Genomic DNA, 21,175 nt, shown 5'->3' on the forward strand with positions numbered 1-21,175 from the left:
TGTGGGTTTAAGTCCCACTCCAGGCACAAAAATCTAGGCTGACACTCCCAGTGCAGTACTGAGGGAGTGCTGCACTGTCGGAGGGGCAGTACTGAGGGAGCATTGCACTGTCGGAGGGGCAGTACTGAGGGAGCGCCGCACTGTCGGAGGGGCAGTACTGAGGGAGCGCCGCACTGTCGGAGGGGCAGTGCTGAGGGAGCGCCGCACTGTCGGAGGGGCAGTGCTGAGGGAGCGCCGTACTGTCGGAGGGGCAGTACTGAGGGAGTGCTGCACTGTCGGAGGGGCAGTACTGAGGGAGCGCCACACTGTCGGAGGGGCAGTGCTGAGGGAGTGCCGCACTGTCGGAGGGGCAGTACTGAGGGAGCGCCGCACTGTCGGAGGGGCAGTACTGAGGGAGTGCTGCACTGTCAGAGGTGCCGTCTTTCGAATAAGACATGAAACCTAGGGCCTGACTGCTCCCTCAGGTGGATGTAAAAGATCCCATGGCACTATTTTGAAGAAGAGTTCTCCCCGCTGTCCTGGGTCCAATATTTATCCCTCAATCAACATCACTAAAACAGACTATCGGGTCATTAGCACATTGCTGTTTGTGGGAGCTTGCTGTGCGCAAATTGGCTGCCGCATTTCCCACATTACAACAGTGACTACACTTCAAAAGAGCTGTAATGCATTTTGGGATTATCTGAGGTTGTGAAAGGCACTATATAAGTTCTTTCAGAGTCCCAAAGAGCAACGAAGTACTTGTTGAAGTGTAGTCACTGTTGTAATATGGGAAACACGGCAGCCAATTTGCACACAGCAAGCTCCCACAAACAGCAATGTGATAATGACCAGATGATCTATTTTAGTGATGTTGAGAAGCTGAGTGAGTTGAGAAGCCGTCCTTGCTCAGCAGCAGATAACATTGAGGGCGTCCCCAGCTCACACCTGTTACTGGGCAGTTTCACTGAAGGGCCTCGCCAGCTGGCAATCTCGGGGGTCATCGGTCACAGGTTGTAGGAAGGACTCGGCTCCTGCGGTCAGAGGTTAACTGTCCTTGCCGAGCAGGGTGGAGGGAGCCTGAAGTGTGCTGTACCTGCTCTGGGAGTGAGTGGTCAGTTCAACAATTGAGGGGAGCGGGAGGAAGATCTGTGCTCAGCATTTGTATCAACACACAAACCAAACTCAGTGCAGAGCTGGAGGAGGGATTTACTGCGGTAATCCTGGGAACAGCAGTACTGTGTGTGTGTGTGTGTGTGTGTGTGGCTTTCCCCGCAAAGCAAACTGACTTCAATAGAACTCGCAGCAACAGGTAACTGCGGGCCATCTCGGGCAGAATCCCACGGAATCGGCTGATCATTAAATGCAGGACCTTCCCGGCCTGAGCACGTGGGATCCTGAATACAGGTCCCAGTCGGTGCTGTTGGTTCAACACAGAATTAGAGGTGGCCCATAGCCCCTAGACAGGGGTGGGGGGGTCCATAGACCCCAGACATGGTGGGGGGGGGGGGGCTCTGATCTGGGACAGCTGGAGGTTTGCAATCATCGATAAATATAAAGCAGACCCTGTCCATGCCCTTGTGGAAGCAGCATGGTAGATTGTGTTTCAGCTGGCTGGCAGTGTGGCTGGCATGTGTCCATTAGCCGCGGAGGGAGAGAGGGGGAGAGAGCGGACTCTCCCAGCAGGATAAGAGTATCAGAAATTAATCAGGCTAGAGGGGAATAAATCTACGCCTTTTCCTCATGGATGGCAGCGAGCCCCATCGATGTCGGTTGATCGGGGAATATTGTCCAGGGTTTAAGAAGAAAATGTTTTTGAGATTGCAACGCTGTCCTCCAGTTTATGGAGACAATGCTATCCACTGCTGCTCTCTGGGGATTCGGGAAGATCACGTTGTATTTTCCTGCCAGTAACCTTGTCGGGAGATTTGATTGCTCACACCGTGCCTGCCGTGTGTTCCAGGAGCTGCGATATTTCAGTCCTGCTGACGAGACACAAATTACTTCCCGTGCAGCAGATGGCAACAGAATGAAGGATGGAGAAATCTGGGCCTATGCGTTAACCCTTATAGTCCCAGCTCAGCTCAAATCCTCCAGAACACGCTGAGGTGGCCCATCACAGCAGCAGGAGGCGGCCATTCAGCCCCTCGAGCCAGTTACACAGGAACAGGAGGAGGCCATTCAGCCCCTCGAACCTGTTACACAGGAACAGGAGGAGGCCATTCAGCCCCTCGAGCCTGTTACACAGGAACAGGAGGAGGCCATTCAGCCCCTCGAGCTTGTTACACAGGAACAGGAGGAGGCCATTCAGCCCCTCGAGCCTGTTACACAGGAACAGGAGGAGGCCATTCAGCCCCTCGAGCCTGTTACACAGGAACAGGAGGAGGCCATTCAGCCCCTCGAGCCTGTTACACAGGAACAGGAGGAGGCCATTCAGCCCCTCGAGCCTGTTACACAGGAACAGGAGGCGGCTATTCAGCCCCTCGAGCCTGTTACACAGGAACAGGAGGAGGCCGCTCAGCCCCTCGAGCCTGTTACACAGGAACAGGAGGAGGCCATTCAGCCCCTCGAGCTTGTTACACAGGAACAGGAGGAGGCCATTCAGCCCCTCGAGCCTGTTACACAGGAACAGGAGGAGGTCATTCAGCCCCTCGAGCCTGTTACACAGGAACAGGAGGAGGCCATTCAGCCCCTCGAGCCTGTTACACAGGAACAGGAGGAGGCCATTCAGCCCCTCGAGCCTGTTACACAGGAACAGGAGGAGGCCGCTCAGCCCCTCGAGCCTGTTACACAGGAACAGGAGGAGGCCATTCAGCCCCTCGAGCTTGTTACACAGGAACAGGAGGAGGCCATTCAGCCCCTCGAGCCTGTTACACAGGAACAGGAGGAGGCCATTCAGCCCCTCGAGCCTGTTACACAGGAACAGGAGGAGGCCGCTCAGCCCCTCGAGCCTGTTACACAGGAACAGGAGGAGGCCATTCAGCCCCTCGAGCCTGTTACAAAGGAACAGGAGGCGGCCATTCAGCCCCTCGAGCCTGTTACACAGGAACAGGCGGAGGCCCATTCAGCCCCTTGAGCCTGTTCCACCATTCAATTAGATCATGACTGCTCTGTATCTTAACTCCATCTGCCCACCTGGGTTCTATAACTCCCCAACAAAGATTGATTGATCAACCTCAGTTTTGACATTTTCAATTGACCCCAGCCTCAACAGCTTGAGGGATGGAGTTCCAGAGCTTGGGACCCAGGCAGCTGAAAGGCCACCGATGGTGGAGCGATTATAATCAGGGATGGGCAGGGTGCCAGAATTGGAGGAGCGCAGATATCTTGGGGGCGGTGGGGGGGGGAGTTGTGGGGCTGGAGGAAGTGACAGAGATAGGGAGGAGCGAGGCCGTGTGGGATTTGAAAATAAGGATGAGAATTTTAAAATTGACCAGGAGCCAATGTAGGTCAGCGAGCACAGGGGGTGATGGGTGAGCGGGACTCGGTGTGAGTTAGGACATGGGACATGGGGTGATGGGTGAGCGGGACTTGGTGCAAGTTAGGACACAGGGCAGCCAGCACAGGGGTGATGGGTGAGCGGGACTGGGTGTGAGTTAGGACACGGGGCAGCGAGCACAGGGGGCAATGGATGAGCGGGACTCGGTGCGAGTTAGGACACGGGACACGAGGTGATGGGTGAGTGGGACTCAATGAGAGTTAGGACACGGGGCACAGGGGGAGATGGGTGAGCGGGACTCGGTGTGAGTTAGGACACGGGGCAGTGAGCACAGTGGGTGATGGGTGAGCGGGACTTGGTGCGAGTTAGGACACGGGGCACAGGGGGTAATGGGTGAGCGGGACTCGGTGCAAGTTAGGACACGGGGCAGCCGAGTTTTGGATTAGCTCAGGCTTACGATGGGAGGCCAGCCAGTAATAGACAATGCAGCAGATTGCCGTGGTTTACAGAACGTTATCTATCCCTCCGTGATACTAAAACAACAACACAACCTTTCCCCAGCTCTCTCGGGAATACGAAATCAGTATCGGCGTCTGTAACAGAACTAACGCTGGGCTTTTGTCAGGCTCACGGGGGTCTCGGTCCCATGGCGACGCTTCGGGAGAATTGCCGAAAAGGAGCAAGCCTGGCTGAGCGACCGACTTTCTGTCCCTTGGACCTTCAGCTGGGATCAAATGTTTATCTGTGACAGGTTGCTTCAGTCGACCAAACCTCCACGGATTTTAAAACACCAGTGTCTATTGGCACGACTGCCAGCCAATGAGGTGGGGCGGGAGGGCAGCACTCGCAGCAAACAGTCTACAGAGTCTATTTTAAAAGTTTCTACAGAACTAGTGACCGAATCTGCAGCAACTTCTCTCGATAAACGCGGGATTATTTCCCCAGCACAGTACAGGGAGTGGAGGATGGTTACACAATACAAATGATGTGGTAAACTCGATCCCAGTCACTCTCAGCAGTGCGCTCTCCTGGTGTGACTGACGGGGGAACTACAGGGAGTGAAGGGTTATGGGGAGTGGGCAGGGAAGTGGAGCCGAGTCCATGATCAGGTCAGCCATGATCGTATTGAATGGTGGAGCAGGCTCGAGGGGCCGAATGGCCGACTCCTGTTCCTATGTCCTTATGTACACAATCAGCTCCATTATGGCCTGGGAATAGGGGTGTCACTATTGCCTTTAAACACGATAGCTGGGGCTTAATCCCCAGTGTCACGATTGAAACTAAAAACTAACGTCCAGGAAAGTCAAAGATTTTTAAGGGAAAGAGGTTTAATCACATAATGCTGGGGAGAAGAGGTTCATAAGCTTCCCACCAATACACAATGATTAGTATGGGACTGAGCACTTTATCTTAATCTGATAAATCCCAGGGCAAAGGCAGCAGCCAGCACTGTGTTTTCACCCATTACACCCTTACAACATCGAATAATGCCTTTGAAATGACCTTTTCCTTATCTCGACAGTCCAGAGAGAGGAAGTCAACGCTAACTAACAATTAAAATGCCCAGTCACAGCTTGCATGGATATTAAAATTTCATAAACCCTTCTGATGCAAATTATTTATCACAGATTAGTGGATCATAGTCGGAGAGCCATGTGGGTGAGTGGGCAGCGATCAGGTGCAGGAAATGTGTCCCGGAGACACTGCAGTCAATAATAGTTTAGTGCTGCACCAGCTGACAGCAGCTCAGGCCCAGAACGTGTGTGTGAGCGTGAGAGAGTGAGTGTGGTGTGTGTGTGTGAGAGGTGTGTGAGGTGTGTGTGTGAACGTGAGTGAGAGAGAGAGAGTGAGTGTGTTAGTGTGGGTGTGAGAGAGGGTGAATGTGTGAGAGTGAGTGAGTGTGTGGTGTGTGTGTGTTAGCGTGTGAGTGTGTGTATGTTAGCATGGGTGAGAGAGCGAGCGAGTGTGGTGTGTGTGTGTTAGCGTGGGTGAGAGAGAGCGAGCGAGTGTGGTGTGTGTATGAGAGAGTGAGTGTGTGGACAGCTGCAAGGAAGGTCCCCACAGTCCTCGGCTCCAGCTCACAGCACTTCACACTGAAAAGCTCTTTGTTGCAAAGCTAATTATCAATAGTGTGTGCCGAGGACAAGGTGCAGCATATAACAGATCGTTGGTGGATCTTGTGCAGTTATAGTGTAGAGTGGACATTTTATAACAGAGATCATTCTGGCCCCTGATATTAATCGCTCCTTAGCTGCCTGGGTCCTTTTACTACGTTAAAGGTGCTATATAAACGCAAGTTGCTGTTGTTATTCGGTCTATTTCATTCTCTACATTTTATATCCTTAATTAATAGAACTAATATTATCCAATGGCGAAGAGTTTGACGGCTACCAGTCCAGTTGGTCCCCAATACTTGTTGTACAGCCAGTGTGACCGTGTGCTCACCTCATCATCCCAACTCTGTGTTCCTTACACCCACTGCAAATGGAGGAGTTGAAACTTTGCATTAAATGTCTTGTATGTCATGCACACATGCTGCAATTGTCACACTTTCCTCCCAAAACACTATTATAAAGCAGCTTGTCCCTCGAATTCAGCCTGAACAATGTGATCTGCTCCCAGATGTGCTTAGCACTATTTATATCGGAGAATGCTGACCCACAAACAGGAGGATCTTAGTCAGGATAGAGCCACTATCATTACCTCAGCCCACTTGTTTGCCGTCCAGCATCATTCATTCTGGGGATGTGGGCATCGCTGGCAAGGCCGGCATTTATTGCCCATCACCAGTTGCTCGGTGCAACTGTGAGTATCTCGCTGGGCGATGTCGAAGGGCAGTTAAGAGTCAAACACGTTGGTGTGGGACTGGAGTCACGTATAAACCCGGACGGCAGGTTTACGTACTGAAACGTACAAGATTCTGAGGGGGTTTGACAGGGTAGAGACAGAGAGGATGTTTCCCCTCGTGGGGGAATCTAGAACTAGGGGGCATAGTTTCAGAATAAGGGGCCGGACATTTAAAATGGAGATGAGGAGGAATTTCTTCTCTCAGAGGGTCATGAATCTTTGGAGTTCTCTGCCCTAGAGAGCTGTGGAGGCTGGGACACCTGGCAGATCAATATTCCTGGCTACAGGATTTATAGACAAGATGGAGAGGAGGTTAAAAGAAGGGGGGGTGGGGGTTGCGGTATTGATTAAAGAAACTATTACAGTGGTGAGGAGGGATGATATGTTAGAGGAATCATCAAATGAGGCCATATGGGTCGAATTGAAAAATAAAAAAGGGACGATCACACTTCTGGGAGTGTATTATAGACCCCCAAACAGTGGGAGGGATATAGAGGAGCAAATATGCAGGCAAATTGCTGTGAAGTCCAAAAACCATAGGGTAGTAATAGTAGGAGATTTTAACTATCCAAATATTGATTGGGACAAATTTAGTGTGAAGGGTATAGACAGTGCGGAATTCTTGAAATGCATTCAAGAGAACTTTTTTTAGTTAGTGTTTAGCAAGCCCAACACGAGAGGGGGGAATCTTGGATTTAATTTTGGGGAATGAAGCTGGGCAGGTTGAAGGAATATTAATGGGAGAGCACTTGGGTGCCAATGACCGTAATTCAGTTAGATTCAAGTTGGTTATGGATAAGGACAAGAATAGACCTGGAATAAGAGTTCTGAATTGGGGAAAAGCTAATTTTGCTAAGTTAAGGAGTGATTTGGCCATAGTGGACTGGGAACAGCTACTTGTGGGTAAATCAGTGTCAGAACAGTGGGAGGCATTCAAGGAGGAGATCCGGAAGGCTCAGGCCAAACATGTGCCCTTAAAAGAAAAAGGCTGGGAAAAATAATTCTAGAGCCTTCTGGATGTCTAGGAACTTATAGGGGAGGATTCAGAAAAAAAGGGACGCTTATGTCATATATCAACGGCTAAATACTTTAGAATCTTTAGAGGAATATAGAAAATTAAGAGGCAAAATTAAAAAGGATATTAGGAATGCTAAGAGAGAACACGACAAATTCTGGGCCAGTGAAATTAAGGAAAACCCTAAGATCTTCTATAAATATATTAAGAGTAAGAAGGTAACTAAAGAAAGGGTAGGGACTATTAGAGACCATGAGGGTAATCTTTGTGTGGAGGCGGAAGATGTTGGGTGGGTTCTTAATGAATACTTTGCATCTGTTTTCACAAAGGAAAGGGGTAATGCAGATACTGCTATCGAGGAGGAGTGTGATATTCTGGATGAAATAAATATGGAGAGAGAGAAAGATATTAAGGGGTTTAGCAGCTTTGAAATTAGATAAGTCCCCAGGCCCGGATGAAATGCATCCCAGACTGTTGAGCGAAGTAAAAGAGGAAATAGCAGAGGCCTTGACCATCATTTTCCAGTCCTCTTTGGATCTGGGCATGGTGCCGGAGGATTGGAGGACTTGCTAATGTAGTGCCCATGTTTAAGAAGGGAAAAAGGGATAGGCCAAGTAATTACAGGCCTGTCAGCCTAACCTCATTGGTGGAAAATTATTGGAAAAAATCCTGAAAGACAGGATAAATCTGCATTTGGAAAGGCAAGGATTAATTAGGGACAGTCAGCATGGATTTGTTAAGGGAAGATTGTGTTTGACTAACCTGATTGAATTTTTTGAGGAGGTAACCAAGAGGGTCGATGAGGGTAGTGCGTACGATGTAGTGTATATGGACTTTAGCAAAGCTTTTGAGAAGGTCCCACATGGTAGACTGGTCATGAAGGTGAAAATCTATGGGATACAGGACAAAGTGGCAAGTTGGATCCAAAATTGGCTTGGAGAAAGGAAGCAAAGGTTAATGATTAATGGATGTTTTTGTGACTGGAAGGATGTTTCCAGTTGGGTTTCACAGAGCTCAGTACTGGGACCCTTGCTTTTTGTGGTATACATCAACGATTTAGATTTAAATATAGGGAGTATGATTAAGAAGTTTGCAGATGACACTAAAATTGGCTGTGTGGTTGATAATGAAGAGGAAAATCATGGACTGCAGGAGGATATCAGTCTACTGGTCAGGTGGGCAGAGCAGTGGCAAATGGAATTTAATTCAGAGAAGTGTGAGGCGATGCACTTTGGGAGGGCTAATAAGGAAAGGGTATACACATTAAGCGGTAGGCCACTTAATAGGATGAACAAAGGGACCTTGGAGTGCTTGTCCACAGATCCCTGAAAGTAGCAGGCCAGGTGGATAAGATGGTTAAGAAGGCATACGGAATGCTTGCCTTTATTGGCTGAGGCATAGAATATAAGAGCAGGGAGATTATGCTTAAATTGTACAATACTTTGGTTAGGCCAGAGCTGGAGTACTGCATGCAGTTCTGGTCGTCGTATTATAGGAAGGACGTGATTGCACTAAAGAGGGTGCAGAGATTTACTAGGATGCTGCCTGGAATGGAGAATCTTAGTTATGAGGACAGATTGGATAGGCTGGGTTTGTTCTCATTGGAAAAGAGGAGGCTGAGAGGAGACTACATTGAAGTGTACAAAATATTGAGAGACCTGGATAGCAAGTGTCTATTTCCATTGGTGGAAGGGTCTATTGCGAGGGGGCATAATTTTAAGGTGGTTGGTAGAAGGTTTAGAGGGGATTTGAGGGGGGGGCTTCTTTACGCAGAGGGTTATGGGGATCTGGAACTCACTGCCTGGAAGAGTGGTGGATGCAGAAACTCTCACCACTTTTAAGAGATGGTTGGATGGGCACTTAAAAGTGCAGTAACCTGCAGGGTTACGGACCTAGAGCTGGTCATTGGGATTAGACTAGATAACCTTTTGTTGGACGGTGCAGATAATGGTAAGTACTGCAGGGAATAGAATACGGCCAGGGTGATCTCCTGGACTAGTGTCGATCACCTGGATGGGTCGGAGAAGAATTTTCCCAGATTTTTTCTCCCTAAAATGGCCTGGATTTTTATCTGGTTTTTGCATCTCCCAGGAGATCACATGGCTCCGGTTGGGGTGGAATGTAGAATGTTTCAGTATAAGGGGTGTCGCAGTTGTGTGGGGCGGACTGGTTGGGCTGAGTGCTCTTTGCTTTTTTGTTATTGTTCATAGGTTTATATGTAACCTTTAGGGCTGCTGACCGAGGGCCGGCGCGGACACGATGGGCTGGAATGGCCTCCTTCTGTGCTGTAAATTTCTATGTTTCTAAAAGTAGGCTATGCGCCTGCTTTTTCAGGCGCAAGATTTTTGAGGACATTTGCTGGGCAAGATATGCGTAAATCCCGCAATCTTGCCCGTACAAATGTCCTCGCTCCCAATATGTGCAGGATCTGTCGAGCTCCAGCTTGACAGATCGGAAACGCCGGTTTTCAGCGCATGAGCATTGCGTGCTGCAAACCGGCTTTTCCAATGCCTTCCCGGGTCCATCGAAACTTCGTACGGGCCCAGGACATTGGAATTTCTAACCCAGACAGATTTCTGAGCGATAAGGGAATCAAGGGTTATGGGGAGCAGGCAGAGAAGTGGAGCTGAGTCCAGGATCAGATCAGCCATGATCTTATTGAATGGCGGAGCAGGCTCGAGGGGCCGAATGGCCGACTCCTGCTCCTATTGTGAACCTGTTGAGCTTTCATGCCAATCCAACAGCTTCATGGTCACTTTTACTGAACCTAGCTTTTTATTTCCCAGATTGTTTAAACTGAATTAAAATTCTCAAACTGCCCACAGTGGGATTTGAACTCAGCTTCTCTGGATTACTAGTCCCGGAGAATAATCACTATGTTACTGTATTCCTAAAGAAAAGACCGTAGCTTCCAACTGACCCAACCAATGTGTTTCTCTTTAAAACACACGCCTAGTTTGACCATGTCAAGGTGTGAACGATTAGTCTTTACAAACCTCCCGTACAAACTATCCTGAACATGGACCAGGGAGACATACTCTCTCGAAGCTAGACACCATCCAGGACAAAGCAGCCCGCTTGATCGGCACCCCATCCACCACCTTCAACACTCACTCCCTCCACCACCGGCGCACCGTGGCTGCAGTGTGTACCGTCTACAAGATGCACTGCAGCAACTCGCCAAGGCTTCTTCGGCAGCACCTCCCAAACCCGCGACCTCTACCACCTAGAAGGACAAGGGCAGCAGGCGCATGGGAACACCACCACCTCCACGTTCCCCTCCCAGTCACACACCATCCTGACTTGGAAATATATCGGCCATTCCTTCATCGTGACTAGGTCAAAATCCTGGAACTCCCTCCCTAACAGCACTGTGTGGGAGCACCTTCACCACACGGACTGCAGCGGTTCAAGGCGGCGGCTCACCACCACCTCCTCAAGGGGCAATTAGGGATGGGCAATAAATGCTGGCCTTGCCAGCGATGCCAACATCTCGTGAATGAATATAAACAAAATACTCAAATTTTGCCCGAATCAGCACCTTTTCAGCGGATACCCGTGCCCCCCCACAGAGTCGAATAGTCCTGACTGATCCCCGACATGCCGCTGCCTAATTACTTTGTATATTCCAGAAGGTATAACTACCGCCTTGTTCTTTGAGCTGGCCTTCCCCTGCCCGCGGGGTCTCACTTAGAGCGGTGATATCAACATTGAAGCGTCTGAGTTCAGGCCAACATCCCCAGCATCGAAGCACTGACCACACTCGACCAGCTCCGTTGGGCGAGTCACATTGTCCGCATGCCCGACATGAGACTCCTTAAGCAAGCGCTCTACTCGGAATTCCGACATGGCAAGCGAGCCCCAGGTGGGCAGACGAAACGCTTCAAGTACACCCTCAAAGCCTCCTTGATAAAATGCAACACCCCACCGACACCTGGGAATCCCTGGCCAAAGACCGCCCTAAGTGGAGGATTGAGTCTCATCGGTCAGAGCAAGCACGGGCAGCGGAAGAAGTGTGCGGCAAACCAGTCCCACCCACCCTTTCCTCCAACCACTATCTGTCCCACCTGTGACACAGACTGTAATTCCTGAATTGGACTGTACAGTCACCTGAGAACTCACATTTAGATTGGAAGCAAGTCTTCCTCAATTCCGAGGGACTGCCTATGATGATGAATTTGAATATCTCCACTGTGCTCCCCCTCAGTCTTCTCCAACATTGGCTGAGCCTCGCAGCCCTCACGGTCAGACTCGCACTGGCAGTATTCCCTTGTGTGAGGTATCGGCATGTGCCCGTCGCACGCCCCTGGGGAACCCCGCGCCCGTCGCACGCCCCTGGGGAACCCCGCGTCCGTCGCACGCCCCTGGGGAACCCCGCGCCCGTCCTGAACCCCGGGGAACCCCGCGCCCGTCCTGAACCCCGGGGAACCCCGCGCCCGCCTTTAACAGTGAAACAAAGCAGTATTGGGAGATAAAAATTTGACTCCGAGCCGCATAAGTAGAAATTAGCACAGGTGACCAAAAGCTTGGTCAAAGTGGTAGGTTTTAAGAACATAAGAATTAGGAGCAGGAGTCGGCCATTTGGCCCCTCGAGCCTGCTCCGCCATTTAATATCATGGCCTCAACTCCACTTCCCTGCCCGCTCCCCATAACCCTTGATTCTCATCATTCAAAAATTTGTCTATCTCCACCTTAAATATATTCAATGACCCAGCCTCCACAGCTCTCTGAGGCAGAGAATTCCACAGATTTACAACCCTCTGAGAAGAAATTCCTCATTTCCATTTTAAATGGGCGACACCTTATTCTGAAACTATGCCCCCTAGTTCTAGATACCCCCCTCCCGAGGGGAAACATTCTCTCTGCATCTACCCATCTACCCTGTCAAATCCCCCACAGAATCTTATACATTTCAATAAGATCACCTTTCATTCTTCTGAACTCTAATGAGTACAGGCCCAGCCTGCTCAACCTTTCCTCATAAGACAACCCTTTCATCTCAGGAATCAACCTCGTGAACCTTCTCTGAACTGCCTCCAATGCAAGTATATCCTGTCTTGAAGGAGGAAAGAGAGGTAGAGAGGTTTAGGCAGGGAGTTCCAGAGCTTGAGGCCCAGGCAACAGAAGGCATGGCTGCCAATGGTTGGGTGATTATAATCAGGGATGCTCAGGCGGGCAGAATTAGAGGAGTGCAGACATGCACTGTATTATAAAGCGAGTAATCTCTGTCTCAGGGTCCTGCTCAATCATCCAGATTTCTCTACTGAATGACTGACTTGGAACTCCTCACCCTCCATCTGTTACCTGCTGTGAATATTCCCTTTTCCGTCCATTGCCCTCAACATATGCGCCCTCATGCAACACGTTCCGTCCATGCAGCACCGCCAGTGACTGGGGATCTGATCACCTTCAGGGAGCTTTTCACCTGAACCAGGGAAAGCACCATTTGTTTGAAAACTGTGGCCTCCACTGGGGGAGGGGGAAGTGAGCACAGTGTCGATAGTCGAGGAGCACAGTGTTCTTGGGGTTCACATGAACCAGCGCAACAGGGTCAGAGATGTTTGTTGGTGGAGCAGGATTGTGGAAATGTGGTGTTTTTGAGAGGGGGACACACAGGATCTGAAATTCATATGCTCGGCTTTCTTCGAGAAGTGGAAACCTCTCCGCCTCCCTCCCCTCCTTCAAGAAGCTCCTTAAACCCGACCTCTTTGACCAATCTTTTGGTCACCTGCGCTAATATCTCCTTCTGTGGCTTGGTGTTAAATTTATCGCAGGTTTGGGAGGTGCTGCCGAAGAAGCCTTGGCGAGTTGCTGCAGTGCATCTTGTAGATGGTACACACTGCAGCCACGGTGCGCCGGTGGTGGAGGGAGTGAGTGTTGAAGGTGGTGGATGGGGTCCCGATCAAGCGGGGCTGCTTTGTCCTGGATGGTATCGAGCTTCTTGAGACTATGTCTTCCCTAGTCCGTGTTCAGAATAGTTTCCAGGACTGTACTCGTTTCAAATGTAAAATATATATTGCTTGTGTGGGAGAGTTTGAAATCAGTCACAATTTCACACACATAAAACAGGCCAAGCACTCCCTCTACAGCTCTTATAGCTTAACTGCACAACTGTACCAGCACACACACAAACATATATACACATACACTCACACACACACATTAAAAGTGAGATCTGACAGTATTTCACAGCTGGGGGTCAGCAGTCACTGGCCAGTCAGGTCAATTAGCGGAATTCAGAAATCTACTGCGTAAAACTGGCACAAAGCAAAATCCCGTTCCCCGAATCGCTGCCCAGTGCTGGAAATCTGACATAAGAACAGAGAATGTTGGAGAGCTCACATTAACCGTTCCCTTTCAGACGCTGACTGACCTACTGCAGTCATTTGAAAATTCAAGACACAAAATCCAGGATTTATTTACTAGCCCACACTAAGACGTCTCAGCCGAAAATAATTTTCGGATGAGACGTTAAACCGAGGCCCCGTCTGCTCTCAGGTGAATGTAAAAGATCCCACAGCACTATTCCGGAGCAGAGCAGGGGAGTTATCCCCGGTGTCCTGGGGCCGATATTTATCCCTCAACTAACAACACTTAATGACCAGGTAATCTGTTTTTTTAATCACATTGCTGTTTGTGGGAGCTTGCTGTGCACAAATTGGCTGCCGTGTTTCCCACATTACAACAGTACTTCATTGGCTGCAAAGTGCTTTGGGACTGAGGTTGTGAAAGGTGCTATAGAAATCTACGTCTTTCTTTCTTTGAACCCCACTGCTTTGGATACCATTTGTTGAGGTATTTTTGAGGGGGGGGATTCCTGGTTAATAGTTTTTCTTCCATCACCATCAACCCAAAAACCCCATTAATCATTCGTTTATCTCATTGCTGTTTATGATGCGATACTGAAGGACTGCATTCACTTGCATATAACAAGTCAGCGCACTTCAGAAGTAATTCATTTTGAAGCACTTCGAGACACTTAGATGTCTTAAGTTGCAATGCAAGTACAAGTATTATATACTCTCATTTACCCCACCTGCACAGTAACTTACAACTCGAATTCCGTGCCTTTTCCTTCTTTATTCCTGGGTTCACTAAGCCGCGAACATTGACCTATGAGGCAGATATTAAGTTATTTCAGTTGAACTAATCCAGTTACAATTTGTGCTCAGAGGCATGTGAGACAAGAGCTCACTTGTTCGTTGAAATTTACAGCACGGGAGGAGGCCATTCGGCCTATCATGTCCGCGTCGGCCGACAAAGAGCTATCCAGCCTAATTCCATTTTCCAGCTCTCAGACCGTAGCCCTGTAGGTTACGACACTTCAAGTGCACATCCAAGTACTTTTTAAATGTGATGAGGGTTTCTGCCTCTACCACCCTTTCAGGCAGTGCGTTCCAGACCCCCACCACCCTCTGGGTGAAAACATTTCTCAACCTCCCTCAACCATCTACCAATTACTTTAAATCTATGCCCCTGGTTGTTGACCTCACTGCTAAGGGAAATAGGCCCTTCCTATCCACTCTATCCAGGTCCCTCATAATTTTATACACCTCAATAAGGTCTCCCCTCAGCCTCCTCTGTTCCAAGGAAAACAACCCCAGCCTCTCCAATGTGCCGAGAAGCGGGTTCACGTTGGCGACCTGTGTCCAAGAATACCCCATCGATCTTCGCATTGTCCGAGCGTGCCGTTCTTGAATCTCCCCTTCTCTCTGTTGCAGGCTTAGAATCGCTCCGGGACAGCGCGCACTCCACGCCGGTGCGCTCCGCCTCACACACAGACGCCTTTGGTACCCGCGCGGGCAAGATCTTTGCCGTCGAGGGCAGCGAGCGGACCTCGGTGATCGCCGACGAGCTGTACAGCCCGGCCGACAGCGTCCTGCCCACGCCGGTGTCCGAGCCCGGTCTCGAATGCACGCTCGCCCGGCACAACCACGCCGGCACCCTGGAGGAGAAGGAGTGTGAGCTGGGAGTCCCTCCGGAGCCCGAGGAGCCCGGAAGGGGGGCCAGTGCCTTAGCTGAAGGTGTTAGTGACAGTGCCGAGAGGGAACAGGTGAATACATTTGTTTTAAGTGTGGTCCGTTTGCTACTTGTGACAATTGGGCTCCTCTTGGCTTTACTCCTCCTCCTGATAGCTCTTACAGAGTCTGATATTGACGTTGCTTTTTTACGTGATATACGGCAGACGCCAGAGTTTGAACAGTTCCATTATGAATACTTTTGTCCCCTCAGGCGATGGTTTGCCTGCAAGGTGCGGTACCTGCTAAGCCTTCTCATTGACACCTGACATCGCCCCACCTGAGCTCTCGGGCCAGGGCCATTGACAAGACAAGATGCAACAGCCTGGGCTCCCCTTCTCCCCTCTCTTGTGGCACCATCCGGCATGTAAATCCACCTTTACCGGATGAATTCAACCACTGCTGGGACACACTCTGAATCATCGAGATTGCAAGAAGGAATTTTAAACAAAGAGGAAAATGCACATTGAACCCCCCGCCCTTTTCCCCCTCCACCCATAAGCAGTATGAAGCTCAGAGACTGTTGTGCTATATAAAAGTCTGTTAGAATAAGTGATTAACTATTAGTAGCCCCAGGAACTGAGTAACAAAGTGTGGAGTTTTGTTCTTGTGATGTTAAAGAGGTGCCCTGTCTCCAGACTTTAATAAAAGTACAGAGACCAACCCGTGATATTAATATTAGTAACAGCCTTGAGCCTCCGTGTTTAAATATATCGAGTATCCTGGTTGTAGTGACGAGGGATTTCCCCTTGGGATTGTAAGACTTTCAATGCTTGTTAATCATTTCCTTGTAATATTTTAACAATTTGACAAGAAAAAGTTATTTTGTTTATTGAATGCTGTACAGCTGCATCCCTGAAAATCCCTGGATGGATTCCCTCCTGGAAGATTTCTCCACAGACTACAGCAACATATATGCAAAAAAAAAAAAGAGGCTGATAATGGATGCATTGTTTGAGGATGCAAGACTGTTCAACCGGTTTTTAAGATTGGAATAAAGAACAGACAGGGAGCAATAGCGAGTGATTTTATTGTGTACTTGTTCAGGGAGATGTTTGGAGGACACTGTTCAATCCGACAACACGCACACATGGGCAATGCCTTGGATCAGTTAAGTATGAGGTTTCAGCGCGTGTGGGGGGGGGGGGGCTTCATACATACGGGAATGTCGGGGTCCACCCCATCAATCAGCCTCCTTCCTCAGAAGAGTCACACCTCGCCCCATTGCTCTCGCTTGCTCTCTCTCTTCGTTAAACGGACAACCAATTCCTCCAAAGATAACTGCGCTGGCAAAAAATAAATACATTCCAAGTGTGAATGGCCCCATTATATAAAGGGGGTTAAAGAGATTCAAGTGTGGGGTTAAAAGGAGCACTTGCCTGATGTGTAGAAACATGCACGCGTGTGCATCAGGTAAGGAGGATCCTCTGGACTGGGGTTCTGCCTTGGTTTACAACACTCTCTGCACAGATCATTCAGGCAACGTGGACTCGGGAGCTGCTATCATCTTGTTGGCAACAGTGAATGCAGCAATCAGACAACGCGCAGACATCACCAGTGCCTTGGAGCAGGTCAAGTGTGAGGATTCAGCAAGCAAAGACAGTGTGTGGGGGAGGCTTCATTCACACTGGAACATCAGAGACACCCCCTGCCCCCCAGGGGGCTGGACAGGGTGGATGCAGAGAGGATGTTTCCCCTTGTGGGGGAATCTAGAACTAGGGGACATAATTTCAGAATAAGGGGTCGCCCATTTAAAAAGGAAATGAGGAGGAATTTCTTCTTTCTGAGGGTTGTAAATCTGTGGAATTCTCTTAACCAGAGAGCTGTTGAGGCTGGGTCTTTGAATATATTTAAGGCGGAGATAGATAGATTTTTAGAACATAATAAGAACATAAGAATTAGGAACAGGAGTAGACCATCTAGCCCCTCGAGTCTGCTCCGCCATTCAAAAAGATCATGGCTGATCTGGCCGTGGACTCAGCTCCACTTACCCGCCCGCTCCCCATAACCCTTAATTCCCTTATTGGTTAAAAATCTGTGATTTGAATACATTCAATGAGCTAGCCTCAACTGCTTCCTTGGGCAGAGAATTCCACAGATTCACAACCCTCTGGGAGAAGAAATTCCTTCTCAACTCAGTTTTAAATTGGCTCCCCTGTATTTTGAGGCTGCGCCCCAAGTTCTAGTCCCCCCGACCAGTGGAAACAACCTCTCTGCCTCTATCTTGTCTATCCCTTTCATTATTTAAATGTTTCTATAAGATCACCCCTCATCCTTCTGAACTCCAACGAGTAAAGACCCAGTCTACTCAATCTATCATCATAAGGTAACCCCCTCATCTCCGGAATCAGCCTAGTGAATCGTCTCTGTACCCCCTTTAAGGCTAGTATATCCTTCCTTAAGTAAGGTGACCAAAACTGTACACAGTACTCCAGGTGCGGCCTCACCAATACCCTGTACAGTTGCAGCAGGACCTCCTTGCTTTTGTACTCCATCCCTCTCGCAATGAAGGCCAACATTCCATTTACCTTCCTGATTACCTGCTGCACCTGCAAACTAACTTTTTGGGATTCATGCACAAGGACCCCCAGGTCCCTCTGCACCGCAGCATGTTGTAATTTCTCCCCATTCAAATAATATTCCCTTTTACTGTTTCCCCCCCCCCAAGTGGATGACCTCACATTTTCCGACACTGTATTCCATCTGCCAAACCTTAGCCCATTCGCTTAACCTATCTAAATCTCTTTGCAGCCTCTCTGTGTCCTCTGCACAACCCGCTTTCCCACTAATCTTTGTGTCATCTGCAAATTTTGTTGCACTACACTCTGTCCCCTCTTCCAGGTCATCTATGTATATTGTAAACAGTTGTGGTCCCAGCACCGATCCCTGTGGCACACCACTAACCACCGATTTCCTACCCGAAAAGGACCCATTTATCCCGACTCTGCTTTCTGTTAGCCAGCCAATTCTCGATCCATGCTAATACATTTCCTCTGACTCCATGTACTTTTATCTTCTGCAGTAACCTTTTGTGTGGCACCTTATCGAATGCCTTTTGGAAATCTAAATACACCACATCCATCGGTACACCTCTATCCACCATGCTCGTTATATCCTCAAAGAATTCCACTAAATTAGTTAACCATGATTTCCCCTTCATGAATCCATGTTGCGTCTGCTTAATTGCACTATTCCTAGCTGGATGTCCCGCTATTTCTTCCTTAATGATAGTTTCAAGCATTTTCCCCACTACAGATGTTAAACTAACCGGCCTATAGTTACCTGCCTTTTGTCTGCCCCCTTTTTTTTTTTAAAAAACAGAGGCGTTACATTAGCTGCTTTCCAATCTGCTGGTATCTCCCCAGAGTCCAGAGAATTTTGGTACATTATAACGAATGCATCTGCTATAACTTCCCCCATCTCTTTTAATACCCTGGGATGCATTTCATCAGGACCAGGGGACTTGAGTCCCATTAGCCTGTCCAGCACTACCTCCCTAGTGATAGTGATTGTCTCAAGGTCCTCCCTTCCCACATTCTCGTGACCAGCAATTTTTGGCATGGTTTTTGTGTCTTCCACTGTGAAGACCGAAGCAAAATAATTGTTTAAGGTCTCAGCTATTTCCACATTTCCCATTATTAAATTCCCCTTCTCATCTTCTAAGGGACCAACATTTACTTTAGTCACTCTTTTCCATTTTATATAATCGGTAAAAGCTTTTACTATCTGTTTTTATGTTTTGCGCAAGTTTACTTTTGTAATCTATCTTTCCTTTCTTTATTGCTTTCTTAGTCATTCTTTGCTGTCGTTTAAAATTTTCCCAATCTTCTAGTTTCCCACTAACCTTGGCCACCTTATACGCATTGGTTTTTAATTTGATACTCTCCTTTATTTCTTTGGTTATCCACGGCTGGTTATCTCGTCTCTTACCGCCCTTCTTTGTCACTGGAATATATTTTTGTTGAGCACTATGAAAGAGCTCCTTAAAAGTCCTCCACTGTTCCTCAATTGTGCCACCGTTTAGTCTGTGTTCCCAGTCTACTTTAGCTAACTCTGCCCTTATCCCACTGTAGTCCCCTTTGTTTAAGCATAATACGCTTGTTTGAGACACTACTTCCTCATCCTCAATCAGTATTACAAATTCAACCATACTGTGATCACACATTCCGAGAGGATCTTTTACTAGGTCGTTTATTATTCCTGTCTCATTACACAGGACCAGATCTAAGATAGTTTGCTCCCTTGTAGGTTCTGTAACATACTGTATGCATTCTATGAATTCCTCCTCCAGGCTACCCCATGCGATTTGATTTGACCAATCGATATGTAGGTTAAAATCCTCCATGATTACTGCCGTTCCTTTTTCACATGCCTCCATTATTCCCTTGATTATTGCCCGCCCCACCGTGAAGTTATTATTTGGGGGCCTATAAACTATGCCCACCAGTGACTTTTTCCCCTTACTATCTCGAATCTCCACCCACAATGATTCAACATTTTGTTCATTAGAGCCAATATCATCTCTCACAACTGCCCTGATATCATCCTTTATTAACAGAGCTACCCCACCTCCTTTCCCTTCTTGTCTATTCTTCCGAATTGTCAAATACCCCTGTATGTTTAATTCCCAGTCTTGACCACCCTGCAACCACGTTTCTAACTAGCTCAGAGCCCTCTCCTGGGTTCCGAATACTCCTCACATTGAGGCACCGAGCTTTCAGGCTTGCCTTTTTATTACACTTTGACCCTTTAGAATTTTGCTGTACAGTGGCTCTTTTTGTTTTTTGCCTTGGGTTTCTTTGCCTTCCACTTTTACTCATCTCCTTTCTGTCTTTTGCTTCTGTCTCCATTTTGTTTCCCTCTGTCTCCCTGCATTGGTTCCCATCCCCCCGCCATATTAGTTTAACTCCTCCCCAACAGCACTAGCAAACACTCCCCCTCGGACATTGGTTCCGGTCCTGCCCAGGTGCAGACCGTCCGGTTTGTACTGGTCCCACCTCCCCCAGAACCGGTTCCAATGTCCCAGGAATTTGAATCCCTCCCTGCTGCACCACTGCTCAAGCCACGTATTCATCTGCGCTATCCTGCGATTCCTACTCTGACTAGCACGTGGCACTGGTAGCAATCCCGAGATTACTATTTTTGAGGTCCTACTTTTTAAATTTAGCTCCTAGCTCCTTAAATTTGTCTCATAGGACCTCATCCCTTTTTTTAAAACCTATATCGTTGGTACCAATGTGCACCACGACAACTGGCTGTTCTTCCCTTTTCAGAATGTCCTGCACCCGCTCCGAGACATCCTTGACCCTTGCACCAGGGAGACAACATACCATCCTGGAGTCTCGGTTGCGGCCGCAAAAACGCCTATCTATTCCCCTTACAATTGAATCCCCTATCACTATTGCTCTCCCACTCTTTTTCCTGCCCTCCTGTGCAACAGAGCCAGCCACGGTGCCATGAACTTGGCTGCCCTCCCCTGATGAGTCATCACCCTCAACAGTACTCAAAGCAGTGTATCTGTTTTGCAGGGGGATGACCGCAGGGGACCCCTGCACTACCTTCCTTGCACTGCTCTTCCTGCTGGTCTTCCATTCCCTAGATGGCTGTGGACCCTTCACCTGCGGTAAGACCAACTCGCTACACGTTCTACTCACGTCATTCTCAGCATCGTGGATGCTCCAGAGTGAATTCACCCTCAGCTCCAATTCCGCAACGCGGTCCGTCAGGAGCTGGAGGCGGATACTCTTCCCGCACACATCGTTGTCAGGGACACCGGAAGTGTCCCCGAGTTCCCACATGGTACAGGAGGAGCATATCACGTGACCCAGCTCTCCTGCCATGACTTAACCCTTAAATACACTTAATTTGGCGACAACA

At 48.7% G+C, this 21,175-nt stretch overlaps 1 protein-coding gene across 1 annotated transcript in view; it reads left to right on the plus strand.

Moving 5' to 3' along the window:
• Positions 1-16,314, plus strand: part of LOC139227653 (FERM domain-containing protein 5) — a 340,559-nt gene extending 324,245 nt beyond the window's left edge. Inside the window, exon 14 of the mRNA XM_070858574.1 lies at positions 15,002-16,314. Coding sequence (XP_070714675.1) covers positions 15,002-15,567 — 566 coding nt within the window. The 3' untranslated portion in view covers positions 15,568-16,314. The remainder of the gene's footprint in view (positions 1-15,001) is intronic.
• The last annotated feature ends 4,861 nt before the right edge of the window (positions 16,315-21,175 follow it).

The sequence above is a fragment of the Pristiophorus japonicus genome, chromosome 17 (assembly GCF_044704955.1).
Source record: "Pristiophorus japonicus isolate sPriJap1 chromosome 17, sPriJap1.hap1, whole genome shotgun sequence".
NCBI classification, from domain to species: Eukaryota; Metazoa; Chordata; class Chondrichthyes; family Pristiophoridae; genus Pristiophorus; species Pristiophorus japonicus.